This window comes from Dipteris shenzhenensis, chromosome 33 (assembly GCF_047967505.1).
Source record: "Dipteris shenzhenensis isolate YYH24624 ecotype China chromosome 33, Dip_SZ_1.0, whole genome shotgun sequence".
NCBI classification, from domain to species: domain Eukaryota; kingdom Viridiplantae; phylum Streptophyta; class Polypodiopsida; order Gleicheniales; family Dipteridaceae; genus Dipteris; species Dipteris shenzhenensis.
This window is the reverse complement of record NC_141628.1, coordinates 29364423-29388388: the sequence shown is the minus strand read 5'-3', so window position 1 is coordinate 29388388 and position 23966 is coordinate 29364423. Positions and strand designations below refer to the sequence as shown.

At 39.6% G+C, this 23966-nt stretch overlaps 1 protein-coding gene across 1 annotated transcript; it reads left to right on the top strand.

Annotated features, from left to right (window-relative positions):
* Positions 1-2495: 2495 nt before the first annotated feature.
* LOC147879934 (histone H2AX-like) lies at positions 2496-3628 on the top strand. The gene is made up of 3 exons (XM_087372164.1): positions 2496-2616; positions 2760-2952; positions 3124-3628. The coding sequence occupies exons 2-3, from the start codon at positions 2764-2766 to the stop codon at positions 3343-3345; spliced, it is 411 nt and encodes a 136-aa protein (XP_087228290.1). The 5' UTR covers positions 2496-2616; positions 2760-2763; the 3' UTR covers positions 3346-3628.
* The last annotated feature ends 20338 nt before the right edge of the window (positions 3629-23966 follow it).

Here is a 23966-nt window from a genome sequence, read left to right as displayed (position 1 = left end):
CAAGAACTCTAGTCTGCAATTTACATTAGATACACATATATTAAAAAATGTGAATTCTTGTTCTACCATTGTGAGAAAGTCAGTCTAAAACTGAATGTAACAACTATGATGCAAGAGTTGATCATCGTGGCAAGAACACAAGTTAGCGAGCATAGGAAGGAGACTGAACTTGAAGTCAACTCCAACACATTCTTTGTGGGTGGCTACATGCCACCCATGTTCTTTGTGGGTGGCTCCAACACATTCTTTGTGGGTGGTTACATGCCAACCCCTTCCATTTTGATCTAAAGAGGTATAGGAGGTTTCACAGCTCCTATCCTTTTATTGTTGCTAAGGAAGCACCCAAGGAGGTAGCTATCAATGCTAGGAGGAGGTGGACATGACGTTGGATGTAAACAGGAGAGGACAAACATCGACATGGTGATGCAAACACTTAGTGATGCAAGCATTGGCTTACCGAATCTTGAGCACTAATGGATAGCCCAACAAAAGACGTTCAATATGGACAAAAACAACGTTAGGAAAAGTGGGAAAAGGTTGTGAATTAGGAGTTTTGCACGGAATGTAGGGATTTTCTTCCTTGGTATCCTTGAAACCTTGAAGCTTCACCTTGATGACCTATGCAATTTTGGTTTGGTGATCACTAACTCGAGTTATGTTGGTGGGCATGTACGTACTTTCATTATGAAAGACCCTTCTAGAAATGAGGACCATACTGATCATTTTACCGTTTCTACTGATAACTTACATAGGGAAAATCTCAAAGTTGTCAAAAAGAAATGACTATACAAAATGATAGATAGGAAGGAAAAGGAGAAGAATAAAATTGAAAAAAGGTTAGCCATGGAGTCCACCTTCAAGTCTATCCAAAGGGGTGCAAGTATTGATTGCTATAAAGGACGACATCATCAAGTTGTTGATCAAAAAGTGGTTTTGAGAATTTCAAAGGGATACCAGGGTCAAATGTTCTACTAATCATGTGAATCAAATTTATAGCAACCTAGAAATATTTGAGAGGCTTAATGGCCATACAAGTGGATTGATCCTAGTATTCAAAAGGAATACCGGGGTCAAAGTGGTTTAAGTATTCAAAAGGAATACCAGGGTCAAATGTTCTACTAATCATGTGAATCAAATATATAGCAACCTAGAAACATTTGAGAGGGTTGATGGACATATAAGTGGATTGGCATTCTTCATAGAAACATGAATCTTTGTTGTGCAAGGCTTGGTCGACGATCTATGGAATTCCAAAGGCAAATTTATACTAGTACAAGCACCAATATGATCTTGGAGTGCAAAAAGTGATGCATGGAAAAGGACAGAATACATCATTGAATGAGGCATGTGGAGGTGGGAAAATCTATGATTCAGCACTGTGTTGAGTATAATGCAGAGAAAACGCCCTAGAAAAGCTACACAATGATGACTGGGGAATGTGAGACACAAATGGTCATCCCATCCATTGACAAGTAGGTGGATATTTTGTGTGATTAGTCAACAAAACAATGGAGGTGTTAAAGTACAACCCTTTTTCAAGGTCAACATTTAATAGATTGTGGAACAGAGTCTTCAAGCAAGTTAGTCTATAAAAAACAAGCACATTCTCCAAGTTCAATATTTGTTCTACACCTAAAATGAAGCTAGAAAGAACAAAAATAAAAATTGCGAGGGAGAAGTTGCTACTAAAGAGATTAGGATAGTTTGCTGCAAATGTCTTATAGAAGCCTATATTATGCATGCGATGCAATACTGGGAGCAAGATCCAGCTATGGTGACTGCAAGACGCTGGACGAAGGTGCAAGCATGTCCACTACTAGACGAATGTGCAGGCATGTCCACCACCCATCACAGTTTAGTGGAGGTTGGCTAGTGTAACTCTATTTTTTTGCCTGGTCCATGGGGACGGCCTCAACATGTTGCAAATGCACCAAGATGTTGCAAAGGGGTATGCTAGCACACCTAGCATACTGGCCTCTCATCTTGTGTTAGAACTTTGCAAACGAGTACATTGAAACAAGGTGAAAATTTCACTAGGTGTGCCAAAGGAGATGGGAGTCAGGACAAATTACAATCTCACCCTTAGATAAGGACAACCTTTAAATCCCCTCTCAGGTTATCCTTCCATGATAGCATTCATTCAAGGACAACCTCATTCTGAGATGAGGACAACCTTTAAATCCCCTCTTATGTTATTCTTCTGTCAAAGGCTGGGGTCGCAAGAATGTAGATCTGGACCATTGGATTGAAGATCTTCCATAATGGTAATCTCCCTCCCTTGCCCGACGTACCCGAACTGCCATGTGTCAGCTCCCCAAGCCTTTGACGACTGGGAAAGGTGGGGGAAGTCCCACTTTCCCACTCAAAAAATGGCTCGCGGGCTGCGTGCCTGCTAAGTGGGAAAGTGGTGCTACACCACTTTCTCTACTCCATGATAGCATTCATTCAAGGCCCTTGTAAGCTAAAAGTGAAAATTCCGATTAATGAGTAGAGGCGTATAAACGAGAAACATGGTCTTCTTCATCATCCTGTCCAGGCAAGCTTTCTAGGGTTTCTGCATCGCCATCGCCATTGCCATCGCCATCGAGCTTGCAAGCTTTTGCTTTCTTCCCCCAGGTTTACCCTCTCCTTCCTGTTTCTTTGGCCGTCTCTTTTGCCTCTCGGTCGCATTTTTTGATACGATACTTTGGATTTGCCCTCCTCTCCTCTTCACAGCAATTATAGTTGCCTTCATGTATTTTCCTGCGCGTTCTCCGCAGGTCCATGGCTGCAGGTGGAGGTGGAAGAGGCAAGCGTAAGGACTCCAAGTCTGTTTCTCGCTCCCAAAAGGCTGGCCTCCAGTTTCCTGTTGGCAGGATCGCAAGGTTTTTAAAGAAAGGCAGGTATGCTGAGCGTGTTGGAGCCGGAGCTCCTGTCTACATGGCTGCTGTGATGGAATATCTCGCTGCAGAGGTTAGTATTTTGGATGATCTTGCGTTCAATTCCGCTTGCATGCTTGCATTGCGTGCCTGGCTTGTCTTCGGATGCCCGCATTCTTGTCATTGATTTGAGGTGAGCTTGAGTTGTAAAGGTGGTGGCTCTCGTGTTTTTAGCCAATTTGGTCCAATTTGAATTGTACTGCAGATCTTGGAGCTTGCTGGGAATGCTGCACGTGACAACAAGAAGAATCGGATAATCCCTCGCCACATCCAGCTTGCAGTGAGAAATGACGAGGAGCTCAGCAAGCTGCTTGGCAATGTCGTCATTGCAAATGGGGGAGTATTACCTAACATTCATGCAACTCTTCTTCCAAAAAAGTCCGGAAAGGGAAAGGGGGAAGCAGGAAGCGCCTCGCAGGAATTTTGAGCTTTGGTGTCGCGTGGCTTGGCTCGAGACACCTGCGCTTCCATTGCTGGAAATTGCTAACCTTTTCTTACTTCAATCTTTTTTGGTTGATATCCTCTTGGATGTTTGGCTCCTTTTTTGGGTTCAGCGTTTTACTTGTTCTACGGATAATATCCATACCCCACTAGTGTCCAGAAGGCATACATGATCGTACAATGTCTCCATGATTTGTGGAGCTTCCTCTTCCTCTTGTCTGATATTTCTCTTCTTCTTAACGGGCATTCAACAGCGGTTGCCAGATCAAGATCAATTTTTCTTTTCAAACCTTAAAGGAACTGGCCAGCGAGATAGTTTGTATCTCATACCTCGTATAGTGTCTGTTAGCTGGCCTCCTTGGTCTCCGAAGCTCCTTTGGGAGCTGAAACGTTTGGCGAGAAAACTTCTGTATGAGTAGAGTCTTAATTTTTGTTGGCCAGCAAGGTAGTTGATACCCGATACTCTCCCAGCAGTTCCTGCTGCCCTATCATTTCAGTAATTAGATGAGTATTCAGGCCGTTTTGATTTGCTTTTGATTATTGATTATTCAAAATCCAGTATTAGGAACCCGGCCAGAGGCTGACAGGTTATATTCATAGCAAGGTTTAGCTAGAGCAAACAAACGGTCATTTGATAAGGTCTACCTAAGAAAATCTAAGTGGTTTTTGGTATTAGTCCTGTAGATTTTGTCTGCATTGCTTGCAGGCATACACTTCCTGGGCTTAATAGACTTCTCGACTTCAGCACAGATGTAGTTTGGATGCAAATCGTCCGAACTGAAGGTTTTCTGAGGTTAACGGACCGAGAGTTTTGGATCTTGGATTCCAATGTGAGAAGAATGAGTCCTCTTATTGAAAGGTGCAGTGCCCTGGAGCAGCTTGAATTCATATACTTTATTGTGGGTGTACTACACAAGTCCTTAGCCTTCTCTCCTTATAACTTGTGCAACCTGATTATTATCAGCAAATGAGTCCTCTCATTGAAAGGTGTGGTGCCCTGGAGTAGCCTCGAGTTCATATACTTCGTTGTGGGTGTGTACACAAGTCCTTACTCCTTTGCAGTTATAACTCATGCAGACTGATTATTATCAGCAAATGAGTCCTTTCAATAAAAAGTGCAGTGCCCTAGAGCAGCTCGAGTTCATATCCATCGTGGGTGTACTAATGTCCATACTCAAGTTCTAATACTTTTCTCCTTTTATAACTCATGCAGCCCGATCTAGTGAGTGCTCTTTCTTAACTCCGCAACCATATGTGAAGGCAAATTTTTTGATTGCCACAATAATAGTAGCCTTCAAACTACATGCTCATCCTTTTTGCATTCAACTTATAAAATTAAAGTCGCGATGGTGGGTGTTTGCTCCCCGAGCTGGTTGCCGTGTTCAATTTCCTCGGGAAGCCCCTCGTTGCTTGTCAGCGTAGGCCACAAGCGGATGTGCTCTAGCTGTGTGTGTTGGAACAAAATTGTTATAGAAAGACAAAAAGCTATCATTAAAGTTATTACTATATATTGCAGACTCACTTCATGATATCAAAGGAACACATGAATAAGGTTCCGTGTGAATCTCCAACAATAAATTAAACTTCTTGAGCTCAAAACTTTTGTTGTCAAACACATATACAATTGTATAACATATCAATTCACATGTCAATAAATTATTTTCTATGGGTTTTTATAAGGCAATGGTCAATGAGATTGTATTATCTCAAGTAAAGATCTGCAAAATTTTCTTGCAAGGCTTATATGGAACATATAAAATATTACCTTATTGGGACTTTAGTACATAAATATGATAACTTACATCAATCTAACATTAACAAATAAGACTACACGCACAGAAATATGCGTATATTGGTATTCTTGTGTTAAGGGTCTTGTGTCAGTTTGCTTGCTTAGCGATGTATGGGCTTAGAATCTTCTTATATAGATGAGCCAACTTTGGAAGTTCAAAGAAAGTTTTTTTTGTCGGCTTAATGAACATAAACCTTTGGACTTGGATTCATGCATTGCAAAGAAGCTCAGTGAAACATAGTAGAATTGGGAGACCTCTTGGAGCTCATTATATGTGGCATAGCATGTTTGCATTGAGTGGCTCACATAGCATACATTGATAAGATATGGAGTGAGTTGAAAGAGGGTGGAATGACTAGAGAGAAGGCTAGAGACCTCTTCACAAATGACTAATTGTAAGAGGGTGGAATGACTAGAGAGGCTATAGAGTTCTTCACAAATGACTAGTTTAGCTATAAAGCATGAATAAGCACTATTTTTAGGTTGGTTCACTATCTATAATATACTATATGATGTTTAGTTTGTTCCTAAACTCCTAACTCCTTCCTTCAATATTATTACCATGCTCTTTTACTTTTGCTCAATGGGAATGTCATTTCCATAAGTTAAACCAAAAGTTAATTGGTGTTTCTTAAAAAGCTCTTTTTTAGTTGGATGTTTGTTAGGCTTTTGTTGGCAAAGTGTTACATGATGAGGTTTCCATTGAGCACTTTTTCACGTATGAAATGCTCATCAATATGTTGTTTGGGTGATATATTGGATTTGTTGTTAAATTATCATAGTGTAGTAGTTTACTAGTGAAATTGCTTCGCATGCTACAATGCATGGTATTTTACTTCTATTGAGAACAAAGACATTGCGTTGTTTGTTAGATAACTAAGAAGTCGGACCGAATGCTAAGAAATATGGAGATCTTGTTTCATTATCACAATGACCATATAGTTTTGTACGACTTTCTTTCTATTTTTTGTCAAATTGTTTTTGGGCCTTCGATGTATCTAACATTCTTTTTTTTGCTTTTCAATGTGTTTATTTTGGAGTATTGATAGCATAATAAATAATGTGGTGATAGTAAGATAGATCAATGAACCAATGAGTTATCTACAAGACTCCTCATTGTTTTTGTATTTTTAGTTAATTTAAAACCTGCTTTAGTAGATTATCCAAATACTTGTGTTGCCTCATAAGGGACTTTTTGCTTGTTTTTTTACTTTCAACATATTCTTGAGATTGTTGCATGTAAATGCTTTCATCTAGTATCTACTGAGAGATGCATTCTTGACATCTAGCTGATGTGTGTTACATTTATTGGCGGTTGCCAATGAAATTTAAAGACCACCTAAATTTCATTTAGGATGCTTGAGCATAAGTTCATAGACTTGTCTAGTTTGTTGTGCAATCCCTTTGCAATAAGTCCTATTTTTTATCCTTTAATGTTACCATCTGGATTATACTTAACCTTATAGATCCTTTCATTTGCAATTGCTCACAAAACTAAAAAATTTCAATAGTATATAGCAAAGTCTTCAAATCTTTAATTTAAGAGCTTTTTAGATTTAAAAAAAGCTCACATCTAACACTGCTTAGGTAGATGACGATGGAACTCAACAAATTCTTCAGATTGTTGCATACATATTCTTGAGATTGTTACATGGAAATTTTTTTCCAAGTATCTGTTGAGAGATGCATTCTTGACATCTAGTTGATGCAGGTTACATTTATTGATGGTTGCTAATAGTACTGAAAAGTCTTTTTGGATACTTGAGCATAAGTTCATATTCTTTTCTAATTTGTTGTGTAAATACCTTTGCAACAAGTCTTGCTTTTGGTCTTTTAATGTTACCAATTGGATTATACTTAACCTCATAGATCCATTTATTTGCAATTGCTCACAAAACTATGAAATTTCAAAAGTGTATGGAAAAATCTTCAAGTCTTTCATTTAAGAGCTCTTTAGAGCTTGCATCTAACTCTACATAAGTTAAGATGAGTATGGAAATCAACAAGTCTCAATGGGATTTAATGGAAAAATATGAGGTTGAGTAGAAGTGTCTATACAACTATGTTTGTTGGGCTCTCATAGAAAAGGCATGTGCCAATGGGTACAAGGGGTCCCATACCCTCGTCCCGTAGCTATGTCAAGCCCTCTCCCATTGCCAAGAAAAGTAGGCAAGATATGGGAGAGGTCAATATATCCAAGGCACTCAATATCCCCACATTACTTAGGAGCTTATTTTGATGCTAGCACCATTGCCTACCTATTTCCAACATCCTCAATGAGCTATAGAAAGCACTTGACATAGCCTTTATATTCCTAAGTAGGGTAAGAAATTTTATCTATATTTGAAGGAGTGAGCCTTCTTAGGTGCAAGCTTGGGTTAAAGAGCATTGTGTTGCCCCAATTATGCTTTGAGTTGAATCTTTGCTTTCTAAACTTGCTTTACCATCTTGTCTTGAGTGTCAAGCTTTTGTCACAGCAAAACTCTGAAAGAGACCATGTTCATTGGATGAGAAAATGTCCACACACTTCAACAACACATTGGAAGCTCTAATACCATGAGTGTGCCCGCATGCTTGTGAGTGAGTGAGTGAGTGAGCGAGTGCGAGTGCGGGTGAGGGTTGAGTGTGTGTGCGAGAGAGAGAGAGAGAGTGTGTGTGTGTGTGGGGGGGGGGGGGGGGGAGAGGGGGCGGGGCGAGTGGGAGTGGGAGTGAGTGTGAGAGTAAGTGAGTGAGAGTGAGTGAGAGTTGTGAGAGTGAGAGTGAGAGTAAGTGTAAGTGTAAGTGTGGAGAGTGAGTGAGTGTAAGTGTGCAAGTGTGAGTGTTGTGAGAGTGAGAGTGAGGGAGAGCAAGTGTGAGTGTGAGCGAGTGCAAGTGCGCAAGCGCATGCGAGCGTGAGTGGTGAGAGTTGTGAGAGTGAGAGTGAGTGTGAGTGAGTGGGAGCGTGAGTGTTGAGTGTGAGTGTGAGCGTGAGCGTGAGTGTGTTGAGTATGAGAGTTGTGTGAGTGTGAGTGTGAGTGTGAGTGTGAGTGTGAGTGTGAGTGTGAGTGTGAGTGTGAGTGGTGAGTGGTGAGTGGTGAGTGTGAGCGTGAGCGTGAGCGTGAGCGTGAGCGTGAGCGTGAGCGTGAGCGTGTGTGAGCGTGTGTGAGCGAGTGTGAGTGTGAGTGTGAGTGTGAGTGTGAGTGTGAGTGTGAGTGTGAGAGGGCGGGGGCAGGGGCGTGGGCAGGGGCGAGGGCGGGAGCGTTGAGTGTGAGTGAGAGTTGTGAGAGTGAGAGTGTTGAGTGTGAGAGGAGTGTGAGAGGAGTGTGAGTGTGAGTGTGAGTGTGAGTGTGAGTGTGAGTGTGAGTGTGAGTGTGAGTTGAGTGTGAGTTGAGTGTGAGTGGAGTGTGAGTGTGAGTGTGAGTGTGAGTGTGAGTGTGAGTGTGAGTGTGAGTGTGGGTGTGGGTGTGGGTGTGGGTGTGGGTGTGGGTGGGGGTGGGGGTGTGGAGTGGGAGTGGGGGTAGGGGTGGGGGAGTGGGAGTGTTGAGTTGCGGGTGCGGGTGAGAGTGAGGGTGCGGGGGGGTGAGAGAGAGAGAGAGAGAGAGAGAGAGAGAGTGTGTGTGTGTGTGTTTGAGTGTGAGTGTTGAGTTGTGGGTGCGGGTGCGGGTGCGGGGGTGTGAGAGAGAGAGAGAGGTAGGTAGCATTTTGCTTCTTTGATTGTAGGCAACTAGATTTCATACTTATTTTGTCAATGGTAAACATCTCCTTTTCAAGCTATTCATTAAGGTTTTTAGTCTTGAATTGTGGTAGCTCTCTTTTCACAGCATCTTGGGCACTTTAGGCAATGTTTCTAGGGTGGTCGACCTATTGCACATAAGCATTTTTGCCTTTGTGTTGTTTTGCATGAATTATACTAGAACTTAAATGATGCTCTAAAGTATGTGGATTGAGGATGGCCTAAGTGAGTACTCAAGTTTAGGTCACTATTTAAGAGTGCATATAGCACTCTTGAGCAAGCATGTATATTAAAATGCTCATATATTTGAAAATTTACATGTTTTACTTTTTTCTTGGTCCCCTTTGTGTTGGCCCCCTCTTTGTAAGTGTAATGTTTTAATATTTGTTCCTTACATTTTAAGATTGCATTTCAAAATCCTTTCCAGGTGCAATCACATAAACTAATATAGTTAATAATTAATGAATATTTATTTAATCACTTCTAGCATGAAGACACGATGTAAGTCTCCGAATTTAAAAGGTTTTTTTCACTGCTTGTGAGGATGAAGTACTTGAGGAAAGCTCTTGGAAAGTTGAGTGATGTCTATCCAAATCGCTTGTGTAAAATTATCTTGAAGCTACTTTAGTGCTTTCTTGTTTAGATGGATCTAAAAGCTAAGGTTAATGTTAGCAGATAAATAAGGTTGAATCGGACTGAGATCATTTGTAAGGAGAGGGGGATAGTAAGAATGGAGAAACTGGACATTGAAATAGGATGAAGGAAGAGGTCAGGGGAAGATCCAAAAGATAAGAATTCCTAGAGACATGCTTGAGGCTCTGGAAATCTTATGGCCTAAACATTAGCATTAGAGAAATCTTTTAATGTTTCTTTGCAAAGATGATAGTAAACACTTTATTTATGCTTATTGGCATAAAGTTGATACTTAGCTTGTAGTTGCTCTATAGTACTATGCACAATTGATGAACATCGAACAAATGCTTGGAGAAAAGATATGCTTTTAATATATCTTGTGTAGCTTGCCTTGAAGGTAGGAGTTTGCATGGCCAAATCCAAAGGAAGTGCTTGTTGATAGCTATGACAACTCTCAAAAGGAGTCTTGCATATAGAAGAGTGTGGAACTCAATTATACGCATTTTGATATAAGGAAAATACCCATCCTAAAGCTTTAGCTTATAAATAGATTCTAATGATTTGAACCAAACATGATCCACAACATCATGTCGGCTATCCATTTGAGAATGCCATGTACGCTTGAGACAAGTGTCCATGGCCCAGTATAAAGACATCCAAAAGATCATAAATTTAAAATCACATATTGTTAGAAATCAATAGTTTGGACAATAGGAGGAGCGCTCAACATGGGAAGGAGAGAAGAACATTGAAGACACACAATAAGAGATAAGCCAAAATACAAAGATCTTATGCAAACTATTAGCCTTACAAATGAAGGCTACTATGTGAGCCACACAAACCACATAGGTATCACCTACCAAGTCTCCATCACCCTATTCAAATCTAATATACTCCAATCACCCTTGATGTACAAATCTCACGCCCCCTCCCTTAAATACAAAATAGGAGGAGTATTCCCAAGTGAGATAACTAAGCAGAGAAGCCTTTATCAATAGGCTTATTACAAGGCTTTGGCTCTAATAGAAGACATGGTGTTAATTTGGCACAATACACTACATATTGACTAATGTAGATGAATCTATGAAGTTACTTGGCCTTCTTTGAACTTCATATGCGTTACACCTTGGCCATACTCACACAATGACCAAGTGATTTGCACATGGATATAATCAGCTTTCATAAACATGCTTGGGTTTTCTCTACATACTGTACCTCCTCCAATCCAAGAGCATAGCAAGACCTTGTCCATATGGCAATGAGGGCATTCCTATGAATGATGGTGGAAGTATAAGAAGGAAGGATGGTCTTACTGCTTGCCTTACACGGAGGTCAAGGGTAGTGTCTACTCTTGTACAAAATATAGAGAAATGATACATATGAATGTTACAACAAAATGCCCCTCAAACTTAAAAACTACTCCCAATAAGTGGCATAACAATAGCTCCCTTAGAAATATGACTGAAATCAATAAGTCAACCAAACAATTGCCTAGCCTTAGGAACTTTGGAAAGAGATCTTATCCAAGAACCAAAAAACTAGAGCCACATGTCACAAATTTAGAGAAGCTAGTAACCCTGCAATCAGAAATATGTTGCGATGAATTCATTTGGTTGGATCACAGAAGAGAGTTCACTTAAAATAAGGTTTCTACTAAAAAAGTCTTACATCAAAGATATATTTCTAGTAGTTTTTAGGTAGCACTACAAGAAAACTCTCTCGATGTTTTTACTAAGAAACACGATGGTAGAGATGCCCTTTTTAATCAAATATCCAATGCTATGATAGTGCTACCACAAGAGCAACCACTGATTTATGATAAAATGCTAAGGATTTCAAAACTTGAGGGAAAATAAGTGCCCAAAAAGAATTGCCTGTGTAGTAGATGCAAAACAGGACAATCCCTGAAGAGATGACAAACAACAAAAAAACGAATGTTCTCCCTCCAAAATTGATGACCTTCAGGCAACAAACGAACACCAACTTCAACAAAGAGACTAGATGTCTAAGCCCTCACAGCAAGAGCTTATGGAAGAATAATCAGCAATGTTAATAACCATTGTGTTGAGATATCGAGCTCTACTCGTGATATGCCAGGGTGATCGTTGTGCATTTATGTCACTGACTTGTTAGCTACAGATGCGGTTGGTACACCGCCTATGAATAATAGCTAGATGATAGCTATCTTTATGTACTCTAGTTAGTGGCTCAGTTAGTATGCCACCTTAGTTAGTTGAGTTTGGTTTGAGACCCACATATAGGGTTCACCTATTCTTTGGTACTTAGAATTCTTTTGGCTTTCACAACTAAGAAGAGAAAAACTGTTTTCAACCTCCACCTTTGTGTATATTCTCCCATTGTGTATGTGAGAAAGCTGCAAGTGAGACTCCTTCCTTCTCTCCCACTCTCCTTTCATGATATCAGAGCTCAGTTAATGGTAAGGAGCTCATGAAAGCAAACCAAGTTCGCGGTATCCTAGTAAGAGGATCAGTGTTGCTTTCTTTTTTTTTTCGAGTTTGGGAGCAAATCTTTGAAGGTAGCACAGTCGAAAAGTGCAAGAGTGCACTGTCTCAGATTGAGACGCTCTTCGTAGTGTGGCGAGAGGACAGTATATGCTACGGGCGAGAACGAAGCCCTTGGTGAAATTATTTTTTTGATTCGAGGCTATTTTGGGACCCGTTTTGGTGGCGAAAGTTTTTCGCAGGCACTCAGAAAAGTGCCATGTTTTTGCTATGCGACCACTGTTCTGCAGGTCAGTGAAAAGTTATCATAGAAATTATATCGTATGCCTATTGGGAGTGACAGAATCATTCTTATTGCCTGTTGATGCATAATCGTCACTAGGAAGTGACTGTGTGGTCAAATACCACTCTTGTCAGTTTTGCAGATTTGCCCTTGTGAGGCAAAAGTTGTGTTTTTTTGCAGTGACAGAATATTTTGCAGTGTTCTATAATGGTGTCTGATGCTTTTTCACAGATTGTCACTGAAAAGCTTAGTAAGAATAACTTTTAAGCATGGAAGTTTAGAATGACGAATTTTCTTAAGGGAAAAGGCTATTGGGAGTTCATTACTGGAGCTGAACAAGAACTAGTTATTCCTAATGTTCCCAATCAACAAGAGTTGCAGGCATTTAAAGGTTGACATAAGAGAGCCAGAAAAGTTATGTATTGGCTGTCTATCAGTATTTTAGATTCTATGATTGTGCATATTTAGGATGCAAGCACGCTGAAGGAGGCGTGGGATACTTTGACAAAAATGTATAGCACAAATACACAAGCCAAAAAAATGCAGCGCTCAAGCAGGGTTCAAGCAAGAGTTGCATAATGTGCGGAGAGAAAACATGAGCATCAATGACTACCACATGAAGATGAAGAAGATTGCAGATGCACTCGCTTCTATTGGGTTGCCAGTGGAAGATAATGATTTAGTTTCTTTGACCTTGAACGGTCTAGGAAAGGATTATGCACAATTCTGGACATCCATTGTCGTCTGTGAGAATTTTTTTGATTTTGAGGAGTTGATTGCTCTTCTAATTTCTGAAAAGCAGAGAAATGGTGGTGCATCTTCTTCAGGAGGAACTTCAAAAGAAGCTGTCTTCTACTCAAATGTTGGAAGAGGTAGAGGTAGAGCAAGCCGATTTGGAGGCTGTGGTAGAAATCAGAATATGCAGCAAATTCAAGAAAACCAGTCCTATGGAGGAGGATATGGTAACTTTAGAGGCAGGGCAAGCCAAAGAGGTCACGGTGGATGGCAAAGAGGCCAAAATGCAAACAACAATGTTGAATCCTACTACTGTGGTAAAATGGATCATATGGTTAAAGATTGCTATAAAAAGCAGAATGACATTATGATTGAAAAATTGTAGCAAAGCAATTATGCATCCTCTAGTAGACAAGGTGATGATAGAAATGAGCATCTGTTTATGGTGCAGCACATGACAAATTCTGTGACAAGTGTAGAAGAAAGCAATGATGTGTGGTGGTGCATCAGACCACATGACAAGTCATGGATGCATGATGCAGGATGCAAGGAAAATGGAAAGGCCAAGATTTGTGAAGACTGGTGATGATACTGCACATCCTATTGTGTAGATTGGTAAAATTCATTTGTCTATGCAGGATGGAAAAAAGAAATATATGTCTGATGTATTCATGTCCCGAATATCACCAAGAACCTAGTTTCTGTTGGTCAAATGATTGAGCAGGGCTTGCAGGTTATATTTAATCCTCATGGATGCTTTGTTGAGGATATGAAAAATAAAGGTCACTTAATAGCAAAAGGAAAGAAGAAGGGCAGGATGTTTACGTGGGATGCGGACATGCCTGAATTGAGTGTAGCAATGTTTCAACATGGGATCGGAGTAGTTCCAGATATTGATATATGGCATAAACGCATTAGTCATGTTAATGTACAGTGACTTAAATTAATACAGGCCCAAAATATTGTTGCAGGATTGCCTAAGTTCAAGGTTGCAGAAATGCATAAGGTATGTGAAGCTTGTCAATTTGGAAAACAGACAAGGAAACCATTTTCTAGATATGTTTAAGAGAGTAAGAGACCATTGGAATTAATCCACTCTGATGTGTGGACTACTAATGCTGCATCTATTGGAGGCTGTCATTATTTTGTCACTTTTATTGATGACTACAGTAGATAAGTTTGGGTGTATTTTATGAAAAAGAAAAGTGAAGTGTTTGGGCATTTCAAAGCTTTTAAAGCTATGGTTGGAAAAGAAACAGGCCTGCAAATAAAATGCCTAAGGTCAGATGGAGGGGGAGAGTACCTCTCAAATGAGTTTGCAAGTTTCCTGTAGAAGCATGGCATAAAGCAGCATTATTCATGTAATCATACCCCACAACGGGCCCACAGCAAAATGGACTTGAAGAAAGGAAAAACATGCATATTGGAGAGGTATCTCGTGCCATGTTCAACGAAAAAGACCTACCAGATTATTATTAAGCTGAAGCAGTTGCTACAGCAGTCTACATAATGAATAGGACTCCCACTGCAGCAATACATGGCATGATGCTAGAGGAGAGGTATATTGGTAGGAAACCAGATATTTCTCATTTGAAAGTTTTTTGTTGCATTGCCTATGTTCATGTGCCAGATGAGTTGAGATCCAAGTTGGATCCAAAAGCTGAGAAGTACATCTTTATTGGTTATTCTCTGCACCAGAAAGGGTATAGATGCTATAACCCTTCTACTCATAAGTTTACAGTGAGTAGAGATGTTTTTGATTAGATGAGCAGCTGGTATAAAACAGTAAATGTGATTGATGATGTAGATGCACAAAATGGTAATGCTACACAGAATTCACAGTAGCAATCACAAAATATTAGTAGACCTGTAGTGTCCTCTAGCAGTGGTTCACATACTTCACCATGAACAGGCTGATTGAGATCAGGAGGATCCCTTCAAAGCAATGCAGATAGTGGTATGCAAGTATCACGAAAAGGAAAAGTGGTATGCAAGTATCACGAAAAGGAAAAGAGAAAGTAGATTAGCCCATGGTTGATGTGAATGCAGGTCACTCTTATGTAGATGGTGAATCCAGTGGCTCAGAACAGAGCCTTGATGATGAGTTGGGTATTCCTTCTGTTGTTACACCTAGAGTAAGGAAGACAAGGGATGTTTTAAGAGCACCTAGTAGTGAGCCTATTTTGCGTAGCTAGGTATCCTGTGAATAGGCTGAAATATGATGGATTTACAGCCATTCACTATGCCTATATGGTCAAAGTGAGACATGAACTAGAACCCACTTCTTTTGAGCAAGCCATGGGAAAAGAAAAATGGGAGAAAGCCATGGATGAAGAAATGGATTTCTTGGAAGCAAATGCTACATGAAATGGGTGCCTTTGCTTAAAGACAAGAATGCAATTGGCTGCAAGTGGGTTTATAAGGTGAAGCACAATGCAAATGGTTCTGTGAACAGATACAAGGCAAGATTAGTTATCAAGGGGTATGCACAGACATATGGCATTGATTATGAAGAAACATTCAGTCTAGTTACAAGGATGGCAATCGTAAGAGCAGTCATTGCTATGGCTGCATCAAACGGATGATCTTTACATCAAATGGATGTATAGAATGCTTTCTTGCATGGTGATTTGCAAGAAGAGGTCTATATGGAGCAGCCACCAGGTTATGTTCATGATGTTCATCCTGAGTTTGTTTGTAGGTTGAAAAAAGCCTTGTATGGCTTGAAGCAAGCACCCAGAGCATGGTCTGACAAGATAGGATAGTATCTTGTCACTATTGGCTTTCAGATTTTCTAGGTAGATTTCTCACTGTATGTGAGAGAAACAAAGAAAGGTATTATGCTGCTTGTCATTTATGTTGATGATTTGATCATCACAAGTGAGTGTGATGAAGATATCCTTCATCTGAAAATGTTATTGAAGCAGAAGTTTGAGATGAAGGATTTGGGAGAGCTGCATTACTTCTTGGGCATTGAGGTGATTAGATCCACAAGTGGGATATGGCTCCTGTAGAGGCCGTATGGATTGGACATGCTATCCAAATATGGGATGACAGGCTGTAAGCCTATTTTAGTTCCTTTGGAGTAGAATGTGAAGTTGAGCACAGATGCAGGTGAGCTTCTGGAAGACCCTGCTATGTACAGACGCATAGTAAGAAGTTTGATTTATATGACTATTACCAGGTCAGATTTGAGCTATGCTATTGGGTTGGTAAGTCAATTTATGCAGGCTCCAAGGAAACCGCATTTAGATGCGGCTAGACGCATACTGAGGTATGTGAAGTCCACATTGCAGTATGGAATTTTTTATGAGATTGGGGTTCAGATACAGTTGCATGGATACACTAATGCTGATCGGGCTGGTAGTATTTCTGATAGACGATCTACAAGTGGATATATGTTCTCTTTTGGGAGTGCTGCAGTCACTTGGAGCAGTAAGAAACAGCCTACAGTTGCCTTTTGTCGAGCACAACGGCTGAGTACAGGGGTGCAACAATGGCTACATGTAAGGTAGCTTGGTTGCATAAGCTACTTTATGATATGCATAAGAAGGGCCAGTTCTCATTTATTGTAACAACATGAGCAGTATACACTTGTAAATAACCCAGTCTATCATGCTAGAGCAAAGCACATTGAGGTGCATTATCACTGTGTGCGGAAGAAGATTCTAGTAGGTTTTATTGATCTATTTTATGTCAGCACAGAGGATCAGGTAGTTGACATATTCACGAAGGCATTGGGTGCAGAGAAGCTGCGCAAGTTCAAAGACTTGCTTGGTATGCAAGAATTGGGATTGAGCTCGAGGGGGAGTGTTGAGATATCGAGCTCCACTCGTGATATGCCAGGGTGACGGTTGTGCATTTATGTCACCAACTTGTTAGCTGCAGATGCAGTTGGTACACCGCCCATGAATAATAGCTGGATGACAGCTACCTTTATATACTCTAGTTAGTGGCTCAGTTAGTATGCCACCTTAGTTAGTTGAGTTTGGTTTGAGACCCACATATAGGGTTCACCTATTCTTTTGTACTTTGAGTTCTTTTGGCTTTCACAACTAAGAAGAGGAAAACTGTTTTCAGCCTCCACCTTTGTGTATATTTTCCCATTGTGTATGTGAGAAAGCTGCAAGTGAAACTCCTTTCTTCTCCCCCTCTTTCTTTACACATTGCAACACCTCAAATTAGTGGAACAAATATCGATCAAGTTCTTCTTTACAAAAAAATAATGACAACTTGTTGTGATACAACCCTCCAGCCAGGTTTTCTCGATTAGTGACTCGTAAAAAAGGTAGTAGTGCAACTATTGAGCTGTTGACAACATAAAAAAACTAGGCAAGGGTCTAAGTTGGGAACCCTATGTTGAATAGAAATAGTAGCTTCTTAAACAAAAACTAAGCAAAACATTGCTCAATATGAAGCAATGTGATTGAGCAACTAAAAATCATGGAAGATCCTGCCATCAATGGAGACCTTAAGAAACGCTTCCAAAATACTATATTATGCACAACTATTACATTTTTTATTAATCTCCATGTGTAAAGCTTAAATCTCCATGTACAAAGCTAAATCAAGGTTGGCCACATCCTGGAACAGCACCATCACAAACATTATTGTATGAAAAAGAGGATAGTAACATAGCTTGGAGCAGCAATGTCATGGACAACATCCTTGACTAAAAGCATAACATAGAGATATGAACAATTAGTACTTAGCAAGAAGAGGAGGAAAGGGAGGCAAGGGGCAATGAGCTCCAACAAGGCTGTGATACCATGTTCGAAATCAAGAAGGAGAGTGCACAATAGGAAGAGTGTTGAACATGGGAAGGAGAGAAGAAGATGGAAGACCACACAACAAGAGATGAGAAAACATATAAAGATCTTGTATCCATTATCAACCTCATAGATGGAAGGCTACTATGTGATCCACACAAACCACATAGGTATCACTTATTTTATAGGCTACCAAGTCTCCATTGACCTATCCAAAATAACATTCTCCAATCATCTTGATTTACAAATCTCACCCTCAAGGAATACCATAATGAATCCACATGGTAAAAGAGAATCTTGGTTTCTTGTGGGAGTGCTCTTGTCTTACTAATGATAATGAATGGAATTCTGAGACTATTTGGAGTCTCACTTGTTTTTGTGGGATAATCACCTTGAACATTTTTATGGTGATTTCATGAAAAACCAATGTTACTTGTTAAACTTATGGACTTGCTTCATATGATTTAGTTCCATTTCTTAGAACTCTTTGAGGTTTCTCTCCACATTTTTGCTTTTATCTTCAAAGATCTATTAATGGAAGTGTATATTGTATTTTGGTAGTATAGATTGCACTTGCAATTTCATTTCAGTATCTCTCAATCAAATTTGCTTCTTATTCATGATGTAGCAACAAATGTGTATCTTTAACTTACTTCTAATTTCATTATGTGATTTTTTATCCCTTGTCCATTCCAATTTTATTATAGATGCTGAATTCGCTTATTAACACAATTTTATGCAATTTCATGACAAAATTAGAAAATAGTTACATTTAAGACATAATGTCTTCATGCTTCATGGAAACATTCATTGTATTAAAAAGGAAAAAAAAATGGGAATTGCAAATGGATTGTCTCTGTCTCACTAACTTCTAGTAATCATAATCCATTAAGATATGTGGAAGTGGACAAAATGAGACCTTGGACAATTCAATGTATTAGTTCTCCTTTGAGGATCTTGTAGGTAAAATTGGAAAATTTTCACATTTAGGGATTTGTGTGGGGTTTATCTTATGTAATACCATGAACTGAAGCATTTCATGGTCTTAAAAAATTTTGCCACGTCTTGTTGATCTTATCTTCTTTGTGACAACTCAAGAAAATTACTTTTATCACCCTCATTAAGGATGTTAAAGTGGCTATGCTGATTGAGGATTTTTTTTAATGGCCTAGTCAAGAAGGCTAAGGTGGGGAGAAGATGCCACTAGTACACAACTTTCCTACAATGTATGTAATGGCAATACTATTATGGCTTTTGCCAAAGAAAATATCCAAATACAACTAATATATGGTGATGGATTTCTTGGCCTACTCATGTCTTAGAAAAGGAAAGTGAATAAGAGAACTTACCTAATCCACCTCTCACTCAAGTAGCATGATGTACATCAAATTTCTTGTAGGTCATTTATCCACAAGAATCATTAACTTGTGGATGTGTTTAGTGGTAGCATTGTGATCAAACAGACAATTATTTTGAAGCACCATTGAGAGTATCGAGATTTCAATGCTCACTTAATGATGTTGCTTACCCTTCTGACAAGTAAGTGAAAATGATGGTAATATGGGTGGGTAGTACCCAAAATGCTCAAGAGAACTTGGGATCCTCCCTCATACTCTAAGAGAGCACATATATGAGGTCATAGATGTTAGGGAGTGAGGTTTTCCTTGATATAGTAAAACTCATAAATCTAGTTTCATCATGTTAGACCAAGTCATTCACTTAATCAATTTGGTGATTGAGATCATGATGAAGGAATTTCTAATCTAGCACAAGATATCAACAATATACTACTTGAGGGTGAATGCTCAAGCCAAGCCATGAATAGGTGCTCAAGGCAATTCTTTGCAAAATGGTGAACGAGCACCAAATCAACTTGACCACAAGGCCTAACAAATGGTAGTAAAACTCATGATGAAGCATGCTCCTTTCCATCTAGCATTTGGTATAGAAGTAGTTGCACCAATGGACTTTCTTGTGCCAATTTTGAGGGTAGTCATTCAAGATTTAAATGGCAATGAAGATCAAATTGTTTTGTCCATAAGCATAATTCATCAAGATAGAGCTCACCAAGGTAGCCAAGAAGAGCCACCCTATGGGCACTAATTCTAAGGGCTAGTTACACACATCAAATCAAGGTTGATGGTTCAGTTAAGAAAAATCATGATTGAGGGAAGTGCCAAATGGTCCATGGATCTTCATAAACGTGAAGCATAAAATAGTCACAATTCCATAATGCTAAGGACCCCCCAATATATGTTTCCCATCATGGCTTCTCCTCATGTGGGGGACTCACAACATTGGGGACTTAGAATACTATTGGCATGACATGTGGAAATTTGAGCTAACTCTAACAGCCCTCCTACAAGAGGGCCTCACAACATTGGGCACTCAAAATACTATTGGGTAATTTACATGACAAGTGGAAAATTGAGCTACCTCTAACACCCCTCCTCAATGCTCACCTAAAGTTGAAATACATATTTGGCCCAACACCAAGTTGATGAAGATGACGAGATAGGTAGTCACTCCCAAGAGCCTTGGTGAAGATGTCTGCATAATTATCATACATGGGACAACACTCTAGCTCCACACCTCTATCCTCCATGAATACTTTCATAGAATGATACTAGATCTTGATGTGTTTTGTGCAAGCATGGAACATAGGGTTCTTAGCCATGTTATGTAACTCTTATTGTTGCACTTCAAGATTGTTACTTTACTAACTAAAACTCCCATCTCTACCAAGATCCTCCTTAGCCAAACTACTGCACAAGCAACAAAGCACGTTGCCTTATACTCAGCTTGTATCAAAGATAATGCCAAGTCTATTAGTTATTTCTTGCTAATCCAAGAGAAAACTCTTGATCCAAATGAGAAAAAACATCTAAAAACCAATTTCTTGGAATGGCAATCTCTTGCCCTAGCAAATGATGATGTATCTTGAAGAAAAGCTTTGCATCCTGAGAGACCACTTCCTTACACTGGGTCATTCCAAATTCCTTCAAGATCTTCCGAGCATAACTCTATTCAGAGATGAAAAATATTGCTTGGCTCCTACTAAACCTTACACTTCCTTACACTAGATAATTCCAAATTCTCTTGAGCATACCTCTAGTAAGAGATGAAGAGCTTGTTTTGCTCCTACTAAACTCAATGCCTAAGAAAAAGTGCATCAATCCCAAAATTTTGTCATTTCAAACTCAAACTTAGAGCTTAGCAACTCCCTCATCTACTATAGCTCATGATCTCATATGATTATCAAGTCCCCCATGTAAATGACTACACAACATACTTGCCATTCTGCTTAGCAACACACAAGTTAGCATTAGAAGCACTTTTCAAGAAACCAATAGATACAAAAAAAATGTTTATCAATTGGTACCATGCCCTAGGGGCTACTTCATCTTATGTAATGCTTTCTTAATCTTGTAAACCTTATTCTTGGAGATGGGCACCTTGAAACCTAGTCACCCTAACACATTTACCTCCTCCTTAAAGCATCCATCAAGAATGTTGATTTCACATCAAAATACTAGCCACTTCTTATGAGTAGCCAAGGCTAGTAGTGCCCATATAGTAGTCATCCTTACTGTGGGAGCAAACGTTTCCTCAAAAGCAAAGCCTTCAACCTATGAGTAGATCTGTGCATCAAGTTTAGCCTTTCACTTTTCCAAAGATCCATCATACTTGTACTTCGCGTTAGATACCCATTTAGTGCCAATGACTTTCCTTGGTCCTGTGAAGCAACATCTAAGTCTAGTTTCTTATGATGCTGTCATACTCATTTTAGATGGAAGCTTTCCAATTTGGATTCACTATAGCATCATCCAAACTTGTAGGCTCCTTAACCTTCATGATATTCAGAGCCGTCAAGGCCATACTGAGTATGTTTTTGAAGGCCCCTCTGTGCGGCTCTATCCTCTTTGACCTTCAAAGTACATCTACAAATGACTCCCCCATGATCGGAGCCATATTATTCTCATCAAAGAGCTACCTTGCCCAACTTTGGAAGTGGCTTGCCTTGTGGAGCTAAGGCAAGCTGTGGTGCTAGTGGAGGCCCCACCTATAGTTGAATCTCTTCTTTGGGTGTGGAAACAAGGTGAGTTATCTTATGGCTAATGATAGTGTATGGAGCCATCTACTCCTCCACGATATGTGGCCACTCATGGAACACCGCACAGGTAACCACGGTATTCTTTGCCTTTGGATCATATAATTTATATGCTATTGATTCCTGGATATACCCAAGAAGATGCAATTCCTTTTCTTTGGACCTAACATCTTTCTGGAGCTATCTAGAACATGTACATAATGCTCGCACCTAAATGTTTTGAAATGAGAGGCTGAAGGCTTCTTACCTGAGTAAGCCTCCATGGGAGTGGATGCAATCTTGCAATCTACCATGTGGAACTCTTTAGGACACTATCCCCATACTTTTGCTAGCTCATAAAGGTTCTATCTGGGTCTCTTCAGAACTTGATACCAAGAAAATAGTGCATAAATCTAAACTCTTTCATTTTGAACTCTGCAGATAAGTCTTGTTTCATCTTGTTGTTGATGAAGCTTTTATTACTTCTTGCCACAACTAGATCGTCTACATATACGAAAGTGTGATGGTAATGTCTCCCCATAAACTTTGCCCGAATGTTTCATGCCATAGCTTACTAATGCCCACTCTTGTAGCAACTATTAGAGCATTTAGCCCATACAATTGTTGTTCCTCATTGCTCTAGCAACACCTTTGCCAACTACATTAAGGATTTTTTCTCTAGTTCTCTTAAAGATCTCCCACATGGTTATCAAACACAATAGATAGTGAAATTTACCAAAGCTGAGGGGTCACTAACAATACATCACACAACTCTTAGCTTCACCATCTTGAATGATGGAAGAAGCATAACCTATACCTTCAAGAACAAGGCATTTTGCATTTTTATCAACGTCACATTGATAAAACCTACATCATACTCCTTCAATTGCAACCCATACCTCCAATTCAAATTCAATTGTTTGGTGGATTCATTGCCTTTTGAAGTGATAGTACGTCCTTCTTATTTTGGTGCTTCTTTCAATAGTTCTTGGCCATGTGACCGCTCATGCTATAGTAGTGGCACATACTCTTGAAATTCCTCTTCTTCATGAAGTTCTTCTTCTCACCAGTCTTTTCTTTGGTGGTGGTTGAGATTTTTGCATCACTTCCACCATTTCCATGCCTTCAACCACATCTCCTGCTCCAGAAGCATAGCACCATATTCTTCAAACATGAGGGCAAGAGTTCTCACCTATGTGTTTGGATACATACCTTGGCCAAATCCTTATTGCCCTTTATTGTCCCTATTGCTTTCATCTAATCACGAAGATTCTTGATCCATGTGATGAAATTATTGGCTGCTTCTCCTTGTGAGAACTTCTCTACTACTATAAGCTGATTCTCTAGGTTTTAAAACTTGGTTTGATTCTATGTCTCATATTGACCTTTTAATATGCTCCAAGCTTGACTCATTGGCCTTGGATGTATGTTAAATCAATGTCAAGATAGAATCAATTACATTGGTAACAATAGGGTAGAAAGCATTTGTATTTCTACATTTCCAATGTATGTAGAATAGTTGTGTCAAGAGGATTATGTTGGCAGGCTTGCTTGGGTTCAGTTTCGTGGATCTAATTCTAGAACAATATACAAGAGCTTGTAGGCATCCAAAATGGTGTTGATCTTGAACTTCCAGAGTATGTAGTTGGTCCCATCAATCTTGCCTTTGGTGAAGGTAGGTAAATGACTTTGCATGATCTGTACTTGAGTCACTACGACCACTAGGCTACTTTATTGCCAATAGCCATCACTCTAAATGTCATGCCCTATAGAAATTTTATTAAACAACAATGTTGTTACTCATAGCATCTGGGCTCTAATTTCATGAAAGAAGCGCAACAGAGGATAAGAACAAAATGCAAGTACACAATAGAAAACTAGAGAGAATAAAAAAAGTGCAAGGTGTGGGTGTATTGGGTCTTCGACCAATTGTGTCAAAACTTACTCCAGATGGACAAAAAGTTTCTCACCACCAAGAGAAGCCCTGGATGGATTGGAGAGATCTTATTCATGAAGTTGTAGGCAAGCATATTAAGTCAATGTTGTTTGCTTCTAGGCATATGCTTGATTTTGTGGGTGATGACAACTTTGCATAGGCAGGTTTCATTGATTGGGGAAAAATATTTGCATT

What these genes read in the sequence shown, in the direction of transcription:
- LOC147879934 (XM_087372164.1), top strand. Translation starts at nt 2,764, where the DNA reads ATGGCTGCAGGTGGAGGTGGAAGAGGCAAGCGTAAGGACTCCAAGTCT. An exon ending in TGGAATATCTCGCTGCAGAG is followed by an intron (nt 2,953 to 3,123) that starts GTTAGTATTTTG and finishes ATTGTACTGCAG; the next exon opens with ATCTTGGAGCTTGCTGGGAA.